Below are 25518 nucleotides of genomic sequence, written 5' to 3'. Positions count from 1 at the left end.
GGGACATAAAAAACACACACTCCTGACAGTTGCCTCTGTTGTGATGGGAATGTTGAGACTCTAGAACACATCATCTTCAATTGTAAAATCTATAAGCAGATTCATGAGAATCTCATCATTCCAATAACTCAAGGCTCCCTTGGAGACAGAAAATGTATCACCTCTCTAGGATGTTATCAGATAGGAATAAGGAATTAAATTTTAAAGTGGCCAAATTTGGCTGGCTGGCATCTAGGCTCAGAAGCCTCTGGACTAAATGAAGGAAAGAATGATTTTATTCCGTAGTTTATATATTTTATGCTGTTTTATTATACTGTTTTATATATTGTACTAGGGGCCAAGCCTGTTGCATTCAGGAATACAATGGGCGCTAAATTAGGGGGTTGGAATGGAAGAACATTCCGGATGGCTCCCCCCCCCCAGGAACTGGAAAGGCTGCAGGCAGCTGTTATAGAAGGGTCAGCTCTCACGCAGCAGGGATCTGCAGTCTCCAAGCATTGGAAGGAAGTGGAAGGAGGGGGGTCAGGGATGGGGGACGAAAGGCAATTGGCTGGCCGCTGAACAGACAGTAAGCCATTTGGAGGAGGAGGCCCTTAGAGGCAGGAAAACTGCCCTGAGTGGGTGTTAAGCACTGAGTGGCAGTTAAGGCATGACACATGCTGCATCATTATTCCATTGGGTATAAGGAGTTTCCGAAGTGCAAGCTTGTGGGGTGGGGGTTGTGCTGGGAAGGCAGTAGACGCATTCGCTGGCAAGGTGGGAGGCATAGATTGTAACTTACTTTCCTGGCAGTGTGCAGCCTTTGAATGGCTGTGACAGTGCCAGAATGCTCCCTGCCCGCTTTGTTGGGGGTGGGTGCAAGCCGGGCCATGCCAATCAGGACACACACAGCAAAGTTGTGTGCATCCTGATTGGTCCACAATGTTCCAGGGACAGGAAGCGGAGGCCAGACCGGCTCCACCCAGGTGGCTTCTGCTCAAATATTAATACAGCTAAATGTTACAACTAATGCTAACTCTTGGCTGTGGTATGTCCTGTTGTGTCTGTAGTTCTGCCGAGGACCAAGCTTGTGGTCTAAGGTAGGATCATAAACCAGCAGTGAAATCGACTAATGGACAGCGAGATCCTGTCTAGTCAGTTTAAAGTCAAAGTAACCAATAGCATGCACTGGTGGGAAGATCTATTGTATGGTTTTTGTATATAAAGTTGTGGTTAGTTGTGGGTTTCTTTGGTTCAGTTTTTGCTGAGGTCACAATAAAAAACTGAAATGAACTCCCAGTGTCCTGGTCTCTAAACCCACAGATCTAACATGTCCACTTTTGAAAATGTCCACTCTTGACCCAGAAGACTGCAGTAATCATCAGTCTCAAGTGTTCAGTTCTTGAGCAAGGTGATTTAACAAGTCATCGTTGGACAACTCTAAGCTTTCTGAATTAAGAATATTATTATTTATTAGATTTAGACTCCTTCCAGTCTTGGTTTAGGCCTGGTTATTAGCCTGAAACAGCCTTCTTTGCCCAGGGGGATGACTTGCACTGGGAGATGGACAGTGGGAGTGTGATTTTGCCAGTTCTCCTGGACTTCTCAGCGGCTTTCAATACCATCTGTTATGGTATCTTTTTGGACTACCTACCTGGATTGGGAGGCACCATTCTTTTGTGGTTCTATTTCTACCTGGAGTTTTGGAAGGTGATGCTGGGGAACTGTTGTTCAACCCCTTATGTTTTTGGCTTATGGGGTTCCACAAGGTTCCATCTTGTCCCCTATGTTCTTTAACATCTATGTGAAATCACTGGGTGAGGTCATCAGGAGATTTGGGTTGGGTTATCAACAATATGCAGACGGCACTCAGTTCTATACTACACTAACTCTGTGGGACGGGATGCAATGCCAGACACAGTAACTTAGATACAATTCCCAATAAAATCACTGAGAATGACTTCTGAGTAAATGTTGTTGTAAATGTTGTTAGGATCAGGCTGCAAACACCACAAAACTTAAAACAGGCAATACAAAGAGGCTGGAAAATCTGATGAGAAATTAAGAAAAACAGAAAGTCTTAAAATTTGCAGAGAGATTAAAGGAAGTAGACTGACACACCCCTGTGGAGGCCCATAAAAGCAATCTGTCTCTGCAATTCCATTTGCATCACTGGCAGACCGTACAGACAATATGAACATCTAAGCTAGTATTACACAAAGGATATGTTAAAACAGTCTTGGATAGTTACTGTGGATTTTATTGAGCTATAAAGTCAAATGTACTTTGTACATTCTTTATACACCATATAAGGTTTTATAATGTTTAACTGTTGCTGCATTTTGTTAATCTGCAGACAAATCTCATTCACAATAGAACAGCCTACATATATGGTGGTTGTTCAAGACGAGATTTCTAGCTCACGACTGGCATCTTGATATAATCTGACTCTTTGATTTCCCAGAACTAAATCTTTGTTAGTTTCCTGCATATTCATATTCCTTTCCCCAAGCTAATAGCTAATTTTCATAGGCCTTTATTTATTTATTTCAATTTTTATACTGCCCTTCCATATGGCTCTGGGTGGTTTATGTTCATTGAGTATACATGTTCATTTCATGTTCACTGAGTATACAACAGAAAAAATGGCTTTTTTTCTCTTTTTTCTCCAGGCTGGTCGCTTTTTTTCTTTTTTACTTTTCTGTAAATGCTTTATATAATAATAAATAATAAAATTACAAAAAAAATGATACAGGGGGATATTGACTGCCTAAGGAGGACACTGACAACCATAATTTGGCATAAAATATGTGGCCACAGCCTTTATTCAGCATTGAGTGTGGCAAGCATGGGAAGAGGATCTGGCCCTCTTGTGGTTAGCCAACCACAAGGCAGTCCACCAGACCCTGCCCTTCAATGGGTTTGCATTGGCTATCTAGCCCAATATCCCAGACATAATGGCAGGCTGAAAAAGGGGGGGAGGTGACACCTCTATTGGGTTCTCTATTGTCCACCTCTATTGTCCACCTCTATTGGGTTCTCCTGCCCCCCAGAAATGCCAACATCCAATAAGGCTCTGCATCCGCACCGCCCCTTAAGGGGCCCCCCAAACTTAGAGGAGGCCAGTGCACAAGCTTGGCTGCCCCAAAATCAATCCCTTCCATGCTCTTCTTCCACCAGCTGTGACAATTAAACAATAATACAACCGAACATCTAGCAAACAGTCCAACAATTCATAAAGAGGGAAGAGGGTGGGTTTCGCGTCTTTGGGCATCCTGAGTGGGAAAAGAGGCCAAGCAATGTCAGGCCATCCATTTAACAGATGCATGGCTCAGCCACACCGATGCATGTACCGCCCAGAGGATGCAGGGACTGGGAGTTCTCTCTCACTAGCTAGGTCCCTGTCGGCATTCCTCTGCAGCAGCAACACCTCCCTTAGGTAAATCTTGGGGGTTTTTAACTGAATTATTCTGGGGTGACTAGGCCCATCTCCAGAACTAAAACCCAAGGATGATAACATGCATTCACCATTGCAAGCCATCTTAATTCTTTCTCAGTGAGAAGAGCAGTCAGAAATGCTAGTAAGCCTTCCGTAGTTACTGCACTAGAAGGCAAGGGTCAACAGTGAAACTGGGACAGGGAAAAGACTTCTGTTCAGCACAATTACAAAGAGGCTCAAATGCCTTTGAGGCAATACCCCCTCCCCCCAACTTAAACACAAAGAAAATGAAAAGTATGCAAACAGTAAGGGTCAAAACCAAGACAGATACTCTGCCTTACAGGAGTTCCTGCAGAACAAATTTGGGTGCGTGAGATCTAATACAGATGTCCTATAGAATCCTGACTACAAAGAGCCAAAGCAAACTGATCCCCATAGACCAGTTACACACATATGAACATCCCTGTTATTTCTTCCCATGAGAAATAACTCACTAGTTGCATTAGAAGCTATTAATTTTTTATAAGGCCTCATATTCAATTAATTACAAGGTTTAAATGGCAGAGCTCTAATATCTTTTTAAAACTGCAAGTACTTGTAATAAAATTTAGGATAAATAAATATATCTCAATCACTATTTCCTTTTGATGAGCCTCACTTTGGTCTCACTAGAAATGACAACAGGACATACTCCAAGGGCCAGACTACACGCGTCAGCAGCCACTTGGTCTAAGAAGCCAGTCACTACAAATGATGGTGGAACTGAGATGGTATTTCAAAAAACCAACAGACAAGCAGGCAGGACAACTTCATTGCTCATCCTTGAGGCATTTTTCTAACACATTATTTAGAATGATGATGATTTCTTTGGCATAGAGACTACCACAATACCACACTTGGGCTAGGAGGAAAAAAGGAGAAACAAGATGGAAGCTCTTCCCCTAACTACATTTCTTCCATAACACGTGTATCTTTGTCAAATCTGGAACCCCAGATGGAAAAAACAACAGTGTTTACATTAACAATATAGTTCTGGAAATATGGCAGAGATGTATGAGCTTCAGGGGCAAAGCTAAAGGTAAGCAAAGGTTTAAACACTAATCCTCCCGCCTACCACTTCCTGCCCAGTAGATTTTTCCACAACCTACCCATGGTTCCCTCTCAGGAAAGTGGCAGCTAGGCTTCTAAATCACAGGATAGTTATTAAACCTCATAGTTATTCAGGATGCCAAGGAGCACGCTGACAAACCACAAACAAAAAGAAGTTTTTTTCATACCTGTGAATGTTTCTGTACATGGATTTACTCCTGCCAGACGTTTGGAAGTCCCAAAATCAGAAATTTTTACCACTCCGCTATATGTGTTCACTAAAACATTATCTCCCTAAGAAACAAAATAATAAGAAGTAGTTGCAAAATTATGACTATAAACTGTGCCAAGATTTCCCCTGAATTCCATCATCTTTATATTTTTTACCAGTTATTAAAAGAGAATTTATTAACCTTATCTCAAAGAACAGGTTACAGTAGTGAGTAGATCTAGCATATATGTTATGAGAAAGGAATTATCTACATACTCACTTTTATGTCTCTGTGTACTATCAGGTTTTCATGGAGATACTTCAGCCCTTCTAGGATCTGCTTGGTATAAAATTTAATTGTAGGTTCTTTCATTGGTCCCCATTTTGATCTTAGCAATACCGAAAGACTTCCTGGGTTTGGACATTAAAAAAGGACACAAAATTATACTTTTAAGGGGGTCCAAAGCTGTCTTAATTGAATTCTCACTGTGTTGCACAACTACACTTTTTATGCCAATATAGAATCATAGAATCATAGAGTTGGAAGGGGCCATACAGGCCATCTAGTCCAACCCCCTGCTCAACGCAGGATCAGCCCTAACCATCCTAAAGCATCCAAGAAAAGTGTGTATCCAGCCTTTGCTTGAAGACTGCCAGTGAGGGGGAGTTCACCACCTCCTTAGACAGCCTATTCCACTGCTGAACTACTCTGACTGTGAAAATATATTTCCTGATATCTAGCCTACATCGTTGTACTTGAAGTTTAAACCCATTACTGCATGTCCTCTCCTCTGCAGCCAACAGAAACAGCATCCTGCCCTCCTCCAAGTGACAACCCTTCAAATACTTAAAGAGGGCTATCATGACCCTCTCAACCTAATTTTCTCCAGGCTGAACATTCCCAAGTCCCTCAACCTATCTTCATAGGGCTTGGTCCCTTGGCCCCAGATCATCTTCGTCGCTCTTCTCTGTACCCTTTCAATTTTATCTACGTCCTTCTTGAAGTGAGGCCTCCCGAACTGCACACAGTACTCCAGGTGTGGTCTGACCAGTGCCGTATACAACGGGATTATGACATCTTGTGATTTTGATGTGATGCCCCTATTGACACAGCCCAAAATGGCATTTGCCTTTTTTACCGCTGCATCACACTGCCTGATCATGTTTAGTTTACAATCCACAAGTACCCCAAGGTCTTGTTCACACACAGTGTTACCTAGAAGAGTATCCCCCATCCAGTAGGCATGCTTTTCATTTTTCTAACCCAGATGCAGAACTTTACACTTATCTTTATTAAATTGCATCATGTTTTCATTTGCCCATTTTTCCATTGTGTTCAGATCTCGTTGAACTCTGTCTCTATCTTCCGGAGTATTTGCCAGTCCTCCCAATTTGGTGTCATCTGCAAACTTGATGAGTAGTCTCTCCACCCCCTCATCTAGATCATTAATAAATACGTTAAAAAGTACCGGGCCGAGCACCGAGCCCTGAGGTACTCATCTCTCTCCAGTCTGATGAAACACCATTGACAACAACTCTTTGAGTGTGGTTCTCTAACCAATGCCCTATCCACCTGACTATCTGAAAATCCAGATTGCAGACCTTCAACTTATCCATCAGAACATCTTGGGGAACCTTGTCAAAAGCTTTACTAAAATCCAAGTAAATGACATCAACCGAATTTCCACGATCCAGCAAACCTGTTACTTGGTCAAAAAAGGAAACCAGGTTGTTCTGGCAAGACCTGTTGGAGTCAAATCCATGCTGACTTCCTTGGATCACCAAATTGTCCTCCGGATGTTTGCAGATCGCTCCCTTTAATATCTGCTCCATTATCTTCCCCACAACAGAGTCAGACTCACTGGTCTGTAGTTTCCTGGGTCATCCTTCCTCCTTTTTTTGAAGATCGGAATAACGTTTGCTCTCTTCCAGTCCTCCGGAACATCTCCAGTCCTTAAAGAGGTCCCGAAGATGATGGACAAGGGCTGTGCAAGTTCTCTTGAAAGTTCTTTGAGCACTCTCGGGTGCATTTCATCCGGACCAGGGGATTTGAACTCATCCAGTGCAGCTAAATGCCTCTCGACAACCTCTCTATCCATGTTAACCTGCCACCCAGACACTATCCTTTGGCTACTGCAATCTCTAGATGTGCCTAAACTCTTTGACCTGTGGGGAAAAACAGATGTAAAATAGGCACTAAGCCTTTCTGCTTTCTATGCATCTTCCATTAGAGTTTGTCCATCCGCACCCAACAGTGGGCCTATTGCCTCCTTTACTTTACGTTTGCTCCTCACATAACTGAAAAATCTTTTCTTGTTACAATGGGCTTCCCTGGCCAATCTTAGCTCACTCTCAGCTTTGGCCTTTCTGATGATTGATCTACAGTGCCTAGTAACCTGTAGGTACTCTTCTTTAGAGCTCTGTTCTTCCCTCCATTTCCTGAACATTTTCCTTTTCTTTCTTAGTTCCTCTTGAAGTTCTCTGTTCACCCAAATAGGCTTCTTAGAGCAACTGCAGTGTTTTCGTCTTTCTGGGATAGTCACTGATTGAGCATGCAATAGCTCTTGTTTGAGTAGCGCCCACCCTTCACATGCTCCCTTCCCTTCCAGCATTCTCATCCACGGTATGATACTCATCATGTCTCTGAGTTTATTAAAGTTTGCCCTACGAAAATCCAACATCCGCGTCTGGCTACATATTCTGCTCAAAACTCATGGGCCACGTTCAAACAGCACAAAGAGAAGTTGGTTTCTCTGTCATAAAAATGATTCAGGATGTCTTGGGTTTCATGAACTCCTCCTTCTCCTACACACCAAGCCAAGGCTGAAGTCTTTTCAACTCAGAATAAACATAAATTATGATGCCATCCATATGGGTTATTTTAGCAATGTATGGTCTACTTGTCTATTAGCAACCTGGATTAACCCATGGCAGATGTTTGAGAACTAGCACAGTATTCTGTTGTTTGTGTGTGTGTGTGTGTGTGTGATGTCATTAATATTATACAAATCTTATCCATGAAATATGAAAACTGTATATGTCAAATCTATTATTCATGTGCAGCAAAACTAATACTTCATAAAGGATAGCAGGATTTTAAAAATGTGTAGAGGGAAATTAATATGATACAAACCTCCTGGCACTTGTTCCATGAAGATTTTAATATATCCATCTTCAGAAATGGAACCAAGATACTGGACAATATTACGGTGCTTTAAATATTTGTGGAGGGCTATTTCTTCATGTAGTGGCTGAGAATACCTAATCATGAAAATACAAAGTGAAAAGTTGTCTAAATAGTAAAATAAAAGGGGAACATATAAATCTAACATTTCTAAGAATTATGCCCTAAACAGAATTACACTATTCTAAGACCACTAACTTCAATATACATAGAAATGTGATTTACTCAGAATCAGAATTCTGATTCAGAATAAATTCTGATTCTGAATTCTACTTAGAAATGTGTGACTCTGCTTTGGACTGAACTGTAAATCATCAGCCTGAATAATTATGGCTTGGTTCCAGTGATGCTGGAAGGGAAACATGAACCAACTTAGTGCTGCACAAGATCTTGTGCAATACCTAGCACTTTCTTCTCTGTGCATTATGGTGTTCAGAAATTGACTGCACAACATCTTGTGCAAGTGTAAACACAAATTTCCACAAGAGATACATTAAGTTTGACTTAGTGTAAGTTGCTTCCATGGTCTTTTTCTTGTGTTTTTCACTTCCACAACAGCACCCAAGCAAGCAGAAATTTTGTGCTGGATTCAGTCTTATATATACATTATCCTTTAGAAATCTAAAACCAGGAAAATGTGGCACAGAATAAACATGGCAAGTGGGCAAAAAATAAACAAGTAAAATCCTCATAGTGGAATGGCTTGAAACACATAAATTGGATTTTTGAAATATTGGAATAAAAATTAGTTATATGAGAAAATCAATTTGATAGCTGTTTCCACTGGCATAAAATTCTCAAATATTGTATTACTCCTCAAGGAATCATTAGAGAAATCATCCATATTCTATAGGAAATTGAAATTCTAATTTGCACAGGTGGCACAAGGAAGCAAGAATTGTGATGTGAATAGGATTCTCAAGTTTTAGCAAAACAGGAAGCATTGTGGGAAGTTTAAGCCTATACTCCCTATGCCTTACCTTGCTCACTCCCAGTCCCCAGTAATGAACCAGCCATTGAGATGCTGCACTGAATGGAAGAAAATGGAAGTTCCATATACAGAGGTCCCTATCAGGATGATCATTAAACATTCTGGTTGGACAACATTCCTGTCAGCCACATATCTCCCACAGGTAGCAAAGTGCCACAGTAAGTGATGAAAATTATTTTGTTTGGAGTTGGAACATTTAGAGGTGTACTGTTTGGGTCTTGGCGATCTGATATGGTCAGAGCCTCTGCAAGATCCATAATGCCTTAGACAACTGCAACATACAAGGAGAGCTAGAACTAGGAAAGCAAGTGCTGCAGGGTAGGAAATTGTAATAATAGGCATTGAATTGCTTCTCTCTGCTGTGCTTCCAAATGGAAAACAAAAGAAACCTCCCCAATAGACTAAACCAAATGGGGCACTTGAGGCTGACTTATTTTTTCATCCAGTTGACAGGAAGATACCCTGCCCAATCCCAGTTTACCTGCTTCTTGTTTTTGCAAGCAGTCTTCCTCCTTCAAAACATCCAGCAAAACATCCAGCACTGAAAATGCTTTAGGAAAATTCCATTCATTGTTCATGCCCAGTTCCCTCTTGGAGACTCTCCCATATCCCCATCACAAGATATGGCATATTTGGGATGATTTTTTAAAAAAATGTCTCCTTTAAACTGAATCCCAGATGCATGTCCCAATTTTTGAGCATCTTTAAACATCCCGCGGCGCCATGGGGGCCGCGGACTAAATAAAAGAGTAAGGGGTTGTGGGGAGGAGTTAGGGCGGGTCTGGGACAAAAACTCGGAGGGGTCCAATCAGGAGCCGCGAAGTGGCTCCTGATTGGGCCCCTCCGAGTGCCACTCGAGGGCCAAGTGGCCAATTGGGAGGCGTGCTACGCACGCCTCCCTATTGGCCACTTGGCCCGCCCTGGACTGGCCGCCCACATCCTCCATTTCCACACTTGCCGTCGAGCTGGACGCATCTCCAGCAGGACCAGCACCACCTCCTGTCGCCAGCAGCACGCATACGGCTGCCAGCAGCCCGCATTGCCGCCGTCCCAACCGGCTTCTTCTCGCCTGCTGACACACTGGGCCGCCGCCCACCCGCCACCGCTTTCACCTGCCCCAGTGGCCCTGATGCCAGCCGCACTGCCGCCAGAGGCGCAAAGCGCCTCCCGGCGCCTCAGCCCGCCGCACGAGGCCCGGGAGCCGCCCGGCAGCATCGCTCCTGTCGCCAGGGCGGGAATCGGGCCCAGAAGTCACCGCCGCCGCCCGAGGTCTGGGAGCCGCCTGGCAGCCTCGCTCCTTTCACCAGTGCCGGAATCACCCCCAACAGCTGCCGCCGCTGCCCAAAGCCCAGGAACCACCCAGCAGCCTCGCTCCTTTCCCCAGGCCGGTAATCGGCCCCAAAAGCCGCTGCTGCCGCCGTCGCCAGAGGCCCGGCAACCGCGGGGAGAAGCCCAACCAGCGCCACGCCCTGAAATGACTCATCACTGACCTGGAGCAGCACCAGCTCGATGCCAGGCGCCCGGTGAGTGAGCTGGGGCCAGCAGCGCTCCGCGCCGCTGCCAGGGGCTCCCTGCGGCGAGAGGCTAGCGCCTGTATGTCTAAATACAATGGGCTGTTTTACTAGTTTTCAATAAATAGGAAAAAATCTACCACAAAATATCAAGCATATATATATTATAAATAAAACACCTGTCAAAACCTTTAAGATGCATTCAATAAGGATGATACATATTGTCTAAAGTATTATGGTGCCAAAACAACCATATAAAAGAAAAGTGAAAAGGGAATGATCCACCAGTTGCTCTGTCCCTCACTGTAACACTGTAACATGCTAAATATTATACAAGTTGAGTGTAATATATGCCCATAGCTTTGTGCGACAGAATGAGAATGAGTTTACATGCTAAGTATTTGTTCTGATTAAAAAGATAACCTATGTCTAAGACAAAAAAAACTGCATAAGCACACAAGAATATACTGGCAGAAATATTAAGGCTCACCTGCTGTCCCTCTCTGGTATTTCTTTGATGGCTATTCGGACCTGATTGCTCAGGTCCCTCCCGGCATAAACTATCCCATAGGTTCCTTTGCCTAATACCACTCGGTCTCCATTCTCGTCATAGTCATACTCGTACTGAAAGCAGAACACAGCAGCATACAGACACAGCCAGGATGTCCATTAAGCTGATTTTGACAAAAGCCATTAGAAAATTATTGCCTTTACAATCAGTAGATCTGCTAAAAATAAAAGAATAAGAAAATTTAAAAATGTTTTCTGATAACTATGTTATGAGGCACAACTTTACATTAGGTGACCTTAATTGACAATTTAAAACCTTTTAAAACACTATATAAATAGCTGTCTGTTACAAGCATGTGTGATATATGATGTCCATTGCAAGAATGGGGCACACAACTGTCCATATTTCTTTTTTAAGGCAAAAAATTCTCATTTACTAAATATCATGATTTTCAGTGGACATGCCAGGAGATCCTAGGTGCAAAAGGTTTAGATTTTATTAATTTTTTCCTGATAAATGAGGGTAGCTATGGCATTAAAATAGTTACATCCTGCCTCACAATAGCAGTTCTTGAAGCAATTTAGTCCTATGATCCCCCTAAAATCCACGATTGCTAAAACTACATTACAATATTATCAATAAAGAAAGAAGCATATGATGATGACCAAATGAAAAATGGATGCATAACTTGTCTGTAAAACCCCTACCCCCCATCCCCACACACTCTCATGATACTTATTACTGAAATCTCTAATAAAAATAACATACACCTGGTACCAAAAGCTCAAAAGAATAAGCACCAGATGAAGAGATGTGGATTCTAGAGTTGAGGTCCCACAACAGAACTAAAGTAGACATTCATTCTATATCTTAATATGGGGAAGCAGAGCAGAGCTTCTAATGAAGATCTTAACAAGGAGGATCATACATAACATATATCTCTTGAGGTACCTCCCCTACTATAATTGTAATTTAGAACTGTAAAAGGTAAGAAAAAGCATTCTGAGTGGTGATGAGACCTGAAACTTCCTTCAACATTGGAAGAATACCTTCACTGTTGGCAAGTTATGTTTCCATGAAACAGTTCAAGGCAACTATCTTGGGTGTATATTTTAAGCCAATTGAAGTTTTTAAGAATATAAGAACACAAGAGAAGTCATACTGGATCAGACTAGTCCAACATTCTATGTCCAACATTCAGTCCAACATTCTATGTCACCCTGTAGCGTGGGAGTGGTGGTATAGAAGTTGAAATATAAAGAAAGAAATCAAACATCACTGCCCCAGACATAATGTTCCACCTATACCTTGTGGCTAATAGCCATTGATAGATCTCTGCTCCATATGAGTATCCAATCCCTTCTTGAAGCTGTCTATGCTTGTAGCCACCACCACTTTCTGTCGCAGTAAATTCCATATGTTAATTACTCTTTGGGTGAATAAATACTTCCTTTTATCTGTTCTAAGCCTATAGTTCAATAATTTCATGGACTGCCCACAAGCTCTTGTATTGTGAGAAAAGAAGAAAAGTACTTCTTTGTCTAATTTCTCTATCCCATGCATTATTTTGTAAACCTCTGTCATGTCATCCCTCAATCCTAGTTTCTCAAAGTTAAAGAGCCATAACCTTTAAAATCTTCCTTCATAGGGAAGATGTTCCATCCTCTTAGTCATTTTAATCCCACTTTTCTGCACCCCTTTCAATTCAGTGTTGAATGAAAGCCTCAGGAGCTTGTTAGCAATCACCATCTTCTTCCTACTCTCTCCCTTGACTCCAAGATTAGTATCAGAGTAACTTCTCATTGACTCACTGTCCACCTTCTTTAAAAATAGTGTAGCTGGTCACACATCCCTGGGAGGGTTTCTGAGCTTCTAGAAGGCTTCTTCTCATGGGAGTACATACATAAGTCCTTTATTACCACTATACAGAAAAAGTCCCATTGACAGCAGTATAAAAAAATTGATAAAATTACAGTTAAAGCTTCTGATAAGTAAACTGAATGCTATGTAAAAAAACTGGCAGTCTTCTCAATTCTGTCAGGCACCATTTTGACAAGGAGACTGTGGAGTTCAATTCAATCAGAGGCATTAGTGTTCTCAGTTGGGGATCATAAAACATCAGATGCACTAAGGACGCAATGGCCCCAGCACAGCATGGACATAATCTGTTTTCAGAGGGAATCCCCTGAAATCTGCATTCTGGACTGCAGATGACATTACATGAAGCCTTGCCTGTACAAAGGCTCTGAGCACATTTGGGTTGGTTAGAATGCTGATATATGGGGCCATTTGGCCCGGATGAGGGAGAGCATGTTTTATAAGCACAAATAATAATGTTTGGTAGTCTAACTCAGGGGTAGTCAAACTTGTGGTCTTCCAGATGTTCATGGACTACAGAAAACGCTGGCAGGGGCTCATGGGAATTGTAGTCCATGAACATCTGGAGGACCACAGGTTGACTACCCCTGGTCTAACTCAATTAACCCTTTTTAAAACAAGAGAAGAGCTCCCTCTCATATTGGTGCAATAAGAGGTCGTAATCGAGTCCAAGTTCTTTAAGTTTGCCCTCCACAGTCTGAATCCAACTGGACATTTCAGATTCCTTCAGCATAGACTGAGCCAGATTTCCCTCTTTGCTATTAAAGTGAACCCTTAACAAAAAAAAAGGGGGTTGGCCCATTAGGGTAGCATATGGGATACATTTAGGGTAGCATATGGGATATATTTAGGGTAGCATATGGGATACGACAAAGAATGAGGTGGCTGGATGGAGTGACTGAAGCAGTCGGTGCAAACTTAAATGGACTCCGGGGAATGGTAGAGGACAGGAAAGCCTGGAGGATCATTGTCCATGGAGTCGCAATGGGTCGGACACGACTTTGCACCTAACAACAACAACAACAACAACAACAACAACGGATTTTTTTAGGTAGACCCAGAATCTTATATAAGAAGTTGGACTGAATCTTCTCAATATCTCAGTTCAGGCCACTTATGCAGATGGGACAGCCATAAAGTAATTGTGATGTCACTTTGGCATTAAATTTGTTGGAGTTAAATTCTAGTTTATTAACCTTGCAATATACAGGCACCATTTTTAATTATCTTTTTATTCCTGTGAGGGAGTTTTGGATTTACAGCATGACACCTTCCCACTGCTGAGCCCCTTTTCTGCAACTCTGAGCACTTTGAACAGCTACATCCTCCTGGATTTTCCTCCAGAAATCAGGTTAGTTCTTTATTTTCCTGTCTTTGCTGCTGCTACTCATCTGCCATTTCAGGCAGGTACTTCTCCAAAACAGTTTGTTGTATACATGGTTAGCTATTTCTACCCATGCTATATAAATCTAGCACTTTAAATTTCTTTACTCCACCTTTTTAAATTTCAGAGTAGTTGTGTTATTGTGTTATTATGTTTTAGCAAAAATAAATAGGAGTCTTCTGGCACCTCAAAGACTGTTTCTAACTTGAATGTTGTTGAATTTTGTATTGTACTTTGTATAGCATTGTACTTGGTTGTACTGCACTATGTAGTATTATCCTTTAGGACAGTGGTCCGCAACCTTTTTGGGGTTGCGGACTGGGGGGGAGGGAGGGCGATCCGGGCGCTGCGCATGTGCAGCAATCCCTGCAGAAACACGCATGTGCGGCAGGTCTGCACATGCATGAAACTGCTGCACACGCGTGTTTGCGGCCCAACTGGGCGCAAACACACATGCACAGACCTGGCTGTGCATGCGCTTTTGCACCGCTGGCGTCCCATCGGCCGCGCTTCCCTCTCCCCTCTCTCCCGCAGAAAGAAGCTTGCCGGGCTGCAAGCTAATCGGCCGCTTTGGTGGCCAATTTGCTCGCGGCCTGGGAAGTTTCTCGCTGTGGGGAGGTGGGGAGAGGGAGCCACAGCATGGTGCCGAGGTCTTTGCGGCCCAGTGGTTGGGGACCACTGCTTTAGGGAAGATCCTTAGCTTATTTTTATGATTTGTTTTAATATTAACAATTCTTACATGGGTGAGTTTATGGTTTTATTATATTGTTTTTACTTAGTAAGCTGTCTCAAGCAGGTCTTCAGATGGGTGCCATATACATTTTCTAAATAAATAAGCAAAAAGTTTTTTATTCTACTATAAGCTTTTGTGAACTAGACCCTACTCCAATAAGTATTTGGATCCTTTACCAGGCAGACAGCGTAAAAAGTTACTTGGATCCCACAGAAAATCTCCAGTAATGGATTTCTGCTGGTGGAGCATGGCTTCTTTGTTTTCCCCTTCCTGTTGCAGCTTAAAATGCCTCTTGAAATTCTGACAAAAATCACTCCTTCATTTGTTAGCAGAAATTTTCTGCTGGATCCAGTCCAATCTATCTGCCTAGTTCAAGTTCATAAAAGCTTATGCTACAATAAAAAATATATTATTCTTTAAGGTGCCACAATACTCTTGCTTACCTTTGCATTCTTCATCTGTTCACTCAATTAGTTCTCTTTTGAGATGTTTACCTTTGTGAGTGTCCTAATAAATAAGCTAAAATAATATATACAATGAAAGAACAAAACAAGAACCAGTGATCCCTTAAGAATGTCAGTGATTCTCTGAGGCTGGTAAACCTTTAAATGGTTACAGCTGCCTAACAAAGAAACAAATACATAATCTATTTTATACATAGCCTCACTTACTACAACATTGATCAAAACATATTATTCCGTTTGTACATATAGCAGAAGATGTCAGCCCTAAGTAACATATTAACGAACGGATATATAGGATAGTTAGATATACAGATTAATTATATATACTTTCAAAAAGCAGCTGTACAATCTTATGGAGAGCTATTCCAGTCTAAATTCATTGACATCAGTAGAGACTGGAGTAACTCTGCATAGGATTACAGTGTAATTTTTTTACCTATAATTTTATATATATCTTCCTACCTGCCTCTTTGCAGCAGTAATGGTCTGGAGACCAGCCACCTACAGCAAACCCTTAGTGCAGACTTTCTGCCACTATGCTTTTGAAATTACTCTTTTCACTTTGAACATGGTAACAAAGTACATGTCACCATACAAATTACTCCAAATAAGACTTTATCTTAACTTGACCTGCCCATGGTTTACCCATCCAACACTTTCTAGTATAGTTTATGCCCTTAATAGTTTGCTCTTCTCAATCTTTGCTAATCATATATTTGTTAAAGGTTGTTACCCTGAAATGCTACTTAAACACCAAGTATGCCACAGTGGTCCAAAGCTGTTTTATTCCAAGCACAGTCATCTTTATTTAGTCATTATATTTGTATATTGCCCTTCTCCCAAGGACTCCAGGGTAATGGCAAAAATAAGTGTCTTTGGCACTGTTGCAAATTAAAGTCGTAGTAAAGGTAGTTTAAAATATTGCACTGAAAAGACTCAGTTGCACTTTGAGTGGGGAGGATAATGCATAATGAAAAGTACTATGGTGGGTTTTCTGTGTCAAAAATGGCACCACATGCAGAATAAAAAATAAGTCTTTTTTTCAAGACTTTTTGCAATGTTTCCTGCTGTGTATAACAGCCCTTTGTCACTTTACCAATAGCTCTTCCATGGGTATTCAAGTCTTTCCTGAGACCTGACTTTCCATTAATTCTATCAGGACTCAAAATGATACCAGCACTTTGTTTTATAAGGACCGACACCCTATCATTTTTCTTTATGAATCTCATTTTGACATTTTGTTGGCCCTTTTTTTCAGTCGTTCCCATGATGCTAAGATACTATTTTGATTACCACAAGAGCAGATACAGCTCAGTTCAGGTCTATTATATACCTCATTTGTATCAGTAACAGTGTTTCTATGGTTTTAGCATGATTTCATTTCTTAGATACTACTATTTTCATTATTTAAGAACTAGAATCTTGGGGGAGTGGCTAAAGATGTCGTCCTGAGGGGATTGCAGTGCAATCACTGGAGCCTGACAGGGGTCAATTGTGGAAGCAATTGGCAGAAAAGAGGAGGGGTATGCAAACCCCACCTCATTTTTTCTACCCAGGAAGTCCTAGTGAACTCTTGGGGCTGTCTCCAATCCTTTAGGGAGTTTATCTCCCTGGATTACAGGCTGTCAGCATTTCAGGACAAGAGGACGACCGCCATATTCTATCTTGGACTATTTTTCTTTCTTTCTCTCTCTCTCTCTTAAAAGAAACTGCTTTAACCCTCTTCTACGATTTATTTACTGCAAGTGAATGCGGTGGACTGGGTGGAGGACAGCATCTGGCAGCCTCAACGGAAGCCATTAATCAACGCATCTATAAACAACAGCAAGTAATCTGAGCCGGGTTCTCTGTCCGGGCTGCTTTTCGCCTCTCTCTTTCCCTCCCCCTCTCTCTGCCTGAGTAGCCACCTCGATTTGGGGCAGGCTAATTTTCTTAAGTAGAAGAAGAGGACTTAGATTAACTAGCAATAGCTTTTACATCAGTTGTTTTGGTTTCCGGAGATAAGAGCAGTGATTGGGAAAATCTCACAAGAACTTTGCTCCAGGATGAGACTATTGGCTTCACTGACTTCAAAACGTCATATACTAACGCCAGGAAATTCTGATATGCGACCAGCTCTTAAAGGACACCTTTTTTGGCTATACTAAATTCGACTTGCTAAAAGTGCTTTAGTTCTGAATTGCCCTGTTTTTAATCTCAATGCTGTTTTTTGGTCTTCTGTTGTTGTTTTTTTGTTTTTTTCATTCTACACTGAAGAACATCAGAGGACTAAACACACTTTCACATTTGCCTAGGACTGTATAGGACCTCTCCTGGCTATTTGCAATATTGTCTGAGATTGGCTGCTGACTTATAAGCCTAAAACATATCTATGTTAAAAAGAATGGCCCATCTAATAGAGAAACAAACCCAAGATTTGAAAGCATTTACAGAAGGTTTGCTTAAGAATATTTTCAAGGAGATCCAAGACGGCAAGGAAGACGTTTTTAACAGGATTGATGGACCAATAACAGTGGTTGATGACAGCACTAAACAAGATTGGAAATCATCAGCAGAAGAGAAATCTGAAATTTTGGAGATGGAAAAGGGTGTGTCGGAGCCTCGCAGCCCAGATAAGGACACCCTTTTTAAAAAGGCACACAGCCATTTCAAAGCAACAGTACACAAGAATCAACCAAAAGATACATGGATCAGTTTTGAAAGTAATCGATTTAAAGGAGCTTCTCAGGAAAAAAATTGTACTGATATCGGAGTCCAGGAGGTGCAACTGCCTCAAGGTTCATCGGTGAATATTCTGCGGAAAAGAATACAAGAATACAAAAGAATACGCCAAAGTCTAACTGGACAGAATATAAGTCTACGGGAACAACAAGATGCAGTAAGCCTTGATATGAGACCCCCTTAAGAAGATTGGGGAAGGGAAAGGAGAAGCAAAGGAAAGGGGGAGCAAGATGTTTGAAATCTTTTTTTTTTTATTATTATTCTGTACATTTTTAAGGCAATATAATTGTAAGTGCTGGAAATGTCATGATAAAGTGGGGGGTTTCGCCCTTTCTTTTTTTTTTATTAGTGTATTGTTATAGGGCCAAAGTTCATACTGTTCTACAAGAAATGTTCAATGTTAAGCATTTAATTCAAACCTGAAAATAGGGTGTTGAATATCTGTCAGGAAAGCTCTTTGACTGTGTCAAGTATACAATGTCTTATAGGTGGTATGTGACACCAAAAGTGAAAAATTACTAAAAACTATGTTAACAAATGTTGGAAATGTGGTGATAAAGTAGGTTTCTTCTTTTAAATGTGGTGGAAATGTGAAAAAGCTTATAAGTTTGGGGCAAAAGTTCATACCATTGTGTAGTTAATGTGGGGTCTTAGATTTCCTATGTAAGCTGAATCTGTATTATTAAGTATATCTCCGTAGTGCCTCCTCGCACAAACTCAAAGCTTAACTAAAAGGGGACACTTAATGGAGGGGGTTTAAATGTAACAAATGAAGACTATATTTTATTGTTCTTTGTATTAGCAACTTCTATTATCTATCTTATTTCTATATTTCTATCTCTATGAAAATAAAAAAAAATATAAAAAGAACTAGAATCTTAATAATAAACCTTTTTGATCCTAGATCAAGTTTACTTACTTCTAGTGTGTCACCATCAATCTCCCCTTCCAGTTCCAAAGTGCTTCCCACAGCTTCGGTTAAAATTTCTTTAACTAAACCACAGAACCTGAAAGCAATATATACCTTATAGTAAAAAACAAATCAATACCAGTTTTTCTGCAAGCCTGGCCAATATTTCTATTTCAAATTCTAATTGGATGAACCGGCTTTGTCACTGGTGAAAGGGGGGCGGGGAAGGGGTTCCCCTTTGATCACTAAAACAGGCTATGCCAAGAATCATGGGATCTGTGTGGAGAAAAAGCCATCTGGAATAGAGGCTGTACTATGGAGGAGATTGGCCTAAACTGGTGCCTGGATCCAGCCCATCATTTGCCAGCATATTTTCCTTAGTAAATGTAAAGGTATCCCCTGTGCAAGCACTGGGTCATGTCTGACCCTTGGGGTAACACCCTCTAGCGTTTTCATGGCAGACTCAACACGGGGTGGTTTGCCAGTGCCTTCCCCAGTCATTTCTTTATTTGGCAGAGGATTTTGGCATACATTTGGCAGAGGATTTTGTAATATAAATATATGATAATTAGCTGAACTGTGTCATGTTATGTTCTTAAATAGACCTGAATGGGTAGGAATCAGCCCGGCATAAGTTGATTTTGACTACAAATCATGCTTCTCAAACTGCCATGAAATCTTGGTAACACAGAAAGCCCTCTTTAAAATTTATTATGTTACTATCTAAAAATTTACGTATATCAGGTATGACAAGTTTCAAGTATTTGTTTCTAAAAATGCACACTTGACTTTCCCTAACGCTCCATTTCTGCATATATTTGTATTTAGAAAAGTCAGCAGTTTATGTGAGGAGTCACTAACTAAACAATATATTAGAAGTACTTTGCTCGCACTGGAAAATAGTTTAGACATGTATAAAGTCCATTGTACTGAAATTTTCCAGGATCAAAATAGACTAACAGTTTACTGCAAAGAGATTATCACTGGTGTCCCTGATATTACATTTTTCTTTTAAAATGGACAATGGCATGCCTTAAAAATGACTCTTATTTCAAAACACTCCATACTCCAAAAAGTTGGGTCTTTTAGGTCTTTGGACTAATTGTTTTAAATACTTTAAATGGATCTTAATAAAACAACAATATAACAGAGGAAAAAGACAAATTTGTTCTTATTGTGATATTAATTTGATACTGTGCTTTACACAACTTTCTTTATTCCAATTTGGTTGTAACTGCCAATTTTTTTTTAATCTTGAATTTTAAAGCTTCTTCCTAAATAATTATGCTTTTAGAAAACTTAAAAAAACATTGACCTGTATTGAAGAAATTCAAAACTGCTACAGAACTGGTTGGTGGGCCAAAAATACCAAGTGTTCATCTTGTAAAATCAAGTAAAGATGTGAAACTGTGGATTACCAGAATATAATTCCTCAGCATCAGAGAACTATATGCTCCATAGAGAGTTATAAATGCTACATCTAATGAAACTTCAAGAACAGTAATAATTACTTCCCTGGTTGTTTTTTCTTGAAGCTGTATGTGCTGCTATAATATTTAAAAATATTCTGTCATATTTTGTGCTGTTATTTAACACAAGAGCAGCTCGGACTCACCCGAGTGGCTTTTGCAACCGCAGGGGACATGTGTCAAGAGGTGGACTCCAGCGCAAGGGCTGGGAGAGTCCGTCTGATGGACAGGCAAGCATCAGAGCACAATCAGGGTAGTGGGTGAGGCCAGGCACCTCCCTTTATAAGGGAGTGCTCAGTACCAATCTGCCTATTCCCCGTTTTCAGCTCAGCCATTGGGGAAACCCACCCTCCCACCCCATTTGTTTTGATTAGGTGGTTTTGTTTATTATTGTAATGGTTGTTTGAATTTTGCATTTTATTGCAGGATTAAGCATGAGAAGGATTGTTTGGGGGATGACCAAGCTTGCATCTTGGCTACCCCAAGACGTGAGGGCTCTCATAAGGGGCTGTGTGGATTTTAAGCCAGGAGGCACTCTCACATGGAGTGGGTGGGTAGCTGGGGAACCTGACAGAGGCTGATGCCCAGTGGGATCCACCAGTAGTCACCTTCCATGGGATAGTAGGCCTTTTGGGGGGCCCTGAATGCCTGGTGGGCTCACCAGAAGAACTGGGGCACTGGTCTGCTATCTTCTACTGCCTTTGAGGTTGGCTGGCTGCAAGATGGCATATGTCCTCCCCATGCAACACCATGTTCAGTTATAAATAAAAGCTGTAGCCAAGTTATGCCAAATATAAGGTCCTTACTACGATGCGAGTCTTGAGTCCTTACTACGATGCGAACAATATCCCCCTGCGTAAGCACGTGGTTTTGTTATTGTTGTACCATGAACGTTTTGGGCAATTTTATAACTGAAAAAAAACCCACAATATTTTAATAAATAGTTTGACAGCACACTGGAGAAGAAATGGAAAGAGTGAATAATAAAGAATTAGAATGTAGGAAAGCTTGCCTCACAAATCTTTATTTTAAGGAATATTTTATAAATCTGAATTATCAAAGACTATTTAAACCAAAACCACTGATATTGCTATTTGTGTCAACGACATCAGAGTTTGTGTATATTTTAATCCCTTAAAATAACTGCAATAGGGCACAATCAAGAAAATAGCTCAACAACGAAATTTTGCTTTGTATATGAAAATGTATCCATGTTTCAGATATACTACCAATTCCTTCATCCATTATATTGATAGTTAGCAAAACAAATAACCAAACCTCTCACCTATTACACTGGTTCTCTGTAGAAAAGTAGATTTGAAAGTCATCAGAGTTGTCATGGACATACAGAAAACAGCATCGTTCATCAAATTTAGATATGCTGCAAGAAGTCCATTCAAAACAAAGTTATAGTAGGTACAATTTGAGTGAGTAGTGAAGAAGGAAAACAGCACAGTTTCCCCATCTCCCCAGGCATTTCTGTTTCACTGTATAATGCACAAAAGACCTTCAAATATGATAATGGATGCTGAACTTTGCTGACAATGTCTGACTACTACTATATGCATGAGACATAGAAATCCATATTGCACTAGAATAGCAAGAGGAGAAAGCAAAGACAATTTTCAAGGTTATTGAAAAGCAGCTAGATCAATATCCATCAACCTGTGGTTTCAGTTTGCCAGTCTAAATATAACATTTTGTAAAGCAGTGTATGTGGAAGGGAAGATTAATTGACTTCGTACATGGACATCTTTCAACAATGATGTTATGAAAGACAATACAAGGAACATTGTATGGTCCAAGAAACAGAATTACAGAAGGATAAAGATGTCAGAAGAAACAGAAAAATTCAAGAAATGCAAATGTATTCCAATTATTCAGTGTTTAATAATTATTAACATATTCTATGGTATGCATGTCATAAAGAATACTTTAAAATATGTTCAACTTCTAGTTGACACTGAAATATGAAAACATATTTGATTAACTGTTGTGTATGCATAGTTAATTAAAATAATATTAAATTAATCAAATTCAAATAGTAAATACATGTTAAATCAATCAAAAATCAGTGTTAAGGCTTTGGGAGATACAATATTACATTTTTCTTATAACCTGGCAGAGTTCTAATCTCTCAAGATTATGTATTTATGACTAAGGAGATGTAAGCAAACTATAGCAAGTGTTCCATATCACACATTGTGAAAGGGAAGAGTTTTAAAACCTTTGGTGATATGTCACTACAATACAGAATCCAGAAGAAATGTTGGTTAGAGTCCTCAAGGACCATGGTTTTGGCTATTTGTTTTTAAAAGCATTTGTTTTTCTACAACTGCATTTTACTTTGTATATATTTTGTTCACCATTAGAGGGCTACCTCCACTGACCAGAATGAGAAGGGAATGAATTAATATAGAGAAAAAGCTGCCAATTTGTATTATGCAAGAAAACTAATTAGATTTCTGATTAACTAAATGATATTTAACCAATCTGTTAGGACTGGCAGACATGTAGTTCTAGGGAACTCAAGTGTTGTTACGTGACTGAAAGAGGGCCATTGCTGGTCTTTCCTCTTCCCTTTTTCCATGTCCACAAAGATGATTAAGTACATATTGGCACAGATGTTAAATGCTGTTAATATTATACAGCATTTCATCTAAATCAGGCACTGAATCTTATCTCAAATTCTGCCTAAGAAGACATCTAGATGTAGTCTAAATTATACAGTTCTCATGGGTAGATTTCAGTTTTCTCATGACATAATTGCTCATAAGTATTGCCACATCCATCTGATATACTGGCATTTTTAGCTGGCCACCTCAGGAAGACACAACAAAAACTGCACGATGATTTCATGTGCTTGATTTATAATCACTAATATATGCAGGAAGGATTAAGTAAACTGGCTAGGATAGATGTGACAGATAAAACTTTCAAACAGCAATTTGCTAACAAAGCTAATGTTGTAAAGTGGTCTGTTTGTAGGAGAAACAGTCCCTATCTTAATTAAAACTCAGACAAGCAAGAATACAGAGCAAGTCAGGATATGACCACTGTCCCCTCTTCCCTAACTTGTACACTTATACAACTAATAAGTCTTAACACAGACATACCCAATAAGTCTCGATGGGCATGACTCCCAAGCTGTATTTTTTCTCACATTCCCATACCATATGTTTCTCCAAGTCTGTATAAGGATTCAAAATCTGAAGTTCTAGCATTTACAGGAATAGGAAAATGGAGTTAATTAAAGTCCAAAGACACATTAAAACTTGGGATTGTTGTCAAGCATACCAACCTTATTCCTCTAATAGAAGAAGCTGTAAAATTCCATTCATGAATCTGCTTCTGAAAATGGTAAAAAAATATTTCAAAGCCAGATCACAGCCATACCTTATCACATACAGGACACAAAAACTATGACAGAAAATGTTGAAAAGAATGCAGTTCCAGTTTATTTGGGCAGTAACATAAAACAGGATAGAAGAAGAAGAGTTGGTTTTTATATCCCGTTTTTCAGTACCCAAAGGAGTCTCAAAGGAGTCTTGCCTTCCCTCCCCACAACAGACACCCTGTCAAGTAGGTGAGATTGAGAGAGCTCTGAGAAATTGCTCTGTGAGAACAGTTTCTAACAGGACTGTGATTAGCCCATGGTCACACAGATGGCTGCAGATGGAACAGTGGGGAATCAAACCTGGCTCGCCAGATTAGAGGACACCACTCTTAACCACTACACTAAGCTTTTTCTTAATAGTATATATGGAGAAGACCTGGGGAGTAGGGATGAGTATGAACTGAACCATGAACCTATCTGAACCAGAAGATTGGTTCGCAAACTGAACTGGTTTGCATTGGTTCATGACTCCTGTTTTCTACTCCCTGCCACATTCTGCAAGGCATTCTCCAAGTATTGCTTTGTATAACAATGGCACATGTTGTGTTGGCCACAACAACAGTATTTTTTAATATTTATTACAGTTTAGAGTCTCATACCAGAAAGTGTCTACAAACAAAAGGATAAGGTGTGCCAATTAAACACAGAAAAATATCTGAAAAAAACATCTTTGATCTGGTCAATATAGAACATATGTGAAGAGAAGCTTCTATCTCATTCCGCAAGAACAAGTTTTTAAAATATATATTATACACATACAAACATATCAAGGTCTCTTACAGGATGCTTCACAAAATATGATGCATCACATAAATTATTTCCTTAGTTGTCCATCTGTAAAATGGAGAAGGTATTTTTGCAAACCCCTTAACAGAGACCCTAGCATATAAATGTGAAATATTTCTAGTGAGCTAAGAATACTATTACCATTTCTGTAGGAGACACATGCCATAGGGAAACAGTTCTCTCATCTGCTTCATTATTGATTGACACATATGCAGGCTGATATACCTTAGTTGGTTCTATCACCAATACCTAAAAAAAGTGCACATGTAGTAAAATTAACTACCATCATTTTATCAGAGTGAACAGCAAACTTTATTCTAAACTTGCTCTCACTATTTACAATACAATTATTCTTATCTTTTTTCAGAGTTTAAACCTACTGTAACGATCACAGGATAGATAAAACATAAATTGTAATTTTTTCAGTCAATTTTAAAACATTTTTTATCAGTCCCCTTTTTCTAGTTCTTATAAGGCACAATTCTGTTCATTTCCATGATATACTCATAACAGAATCATAGAGTTGGAAGGGGCCAGTCAGGTAATCAAGTCCAACCTCCTGCTCAATGCAGAATCAGCCTAATGCAGGCTTCCTCAACCAGGGTTTTGTGAAACCCCAAGGTTTCTTGGTGGCCCTTGAAAGATTTTGCTGATGGGGTGGTTGATTAATTTATATATATATATTTTTAAATGTGTTCAAATATATCAGGTGATATGACTATATATGGTCATACTGACTCCCCCCAATGGCCAATGATGGGTGGGAAGGCGCCCAAGTGGGCATGAACACAGTTATGCTTTTCAAGCATATTTTCCACAATCTTGCAACTTTGGGGGTTTCTTGAAGACTGAAGAATGTTT

General features: G+C 40.2%; 1 protein-coding gene across 7 annotated transcripts in view; it reads right to left on the bottom strand.

Moving 5' to 3' along the window:
* Positions 1 to 25518, bottom strand: part of MAP3K15 (mitogen-activated protein kinase kinase kinase 15) — an 85894-nt gene that overhangs the window by 13844 nt on the left and 46532 nt on the right. For all 7 annotated transcript variants that reach the window (XR_013232008.1, XM_077343095.1, XM_077343089.1 and 4 more), the window contains 8 exons: positions 24799 to 24906; positions 23776 to 23825; positions 21760 to 21855; positions 19015 to 19102; positions 10895 to 11028; positions 7852 to 7979; positions 4999 to 5129; positions 4696 to 4801 (listed from right to left, as the gene is read on the bottom strand). Coding sequence is in view for 6 of the 7 variants with exons in the window: in XM_077343095.1 (XP_077199210.1) it covers positions 4696 to 4801; positions 4999 to 5129; positions 7852 to 7979; positions 10895 to 11028; positions 19015 to 19102; positions 21760 to 21855; positions 23776 to 23825; positions 24799 to 24906 (841 nt within the window). In the remaining variant the exon portion in view is untranslated. The remainder of the gene's footprint in view (positions 1 to 4695; positions 4802 to 4998; positions 5130 to 7851; positions 7980 to 10894; positions 11029 to 19014; positions 19103 to 21759; positions 21856 to 23775; positions 23826 to 24798; positions 24907 to 25518) is intronic.

This window comes from Paroedura picta, chromosome 6, assembly GCF_049243985.1.
Source record: "Paroedura picta isolate Pp20150507F chromosome 6, Ppicta_v3.0, whole genome shotgun sequence".
In the NCBI taxonomy this organism is placed as follows: Eukaryota; Metazoa; Chordata; class Lepidosauria; order Squamata; family Gekkonidae; genus Paroedura; species Paroedura picta.
Note: the sequence above shows the minus strand (reverse complement) of the source record. Positions and strands in the feature narration are given on the sequence as shown.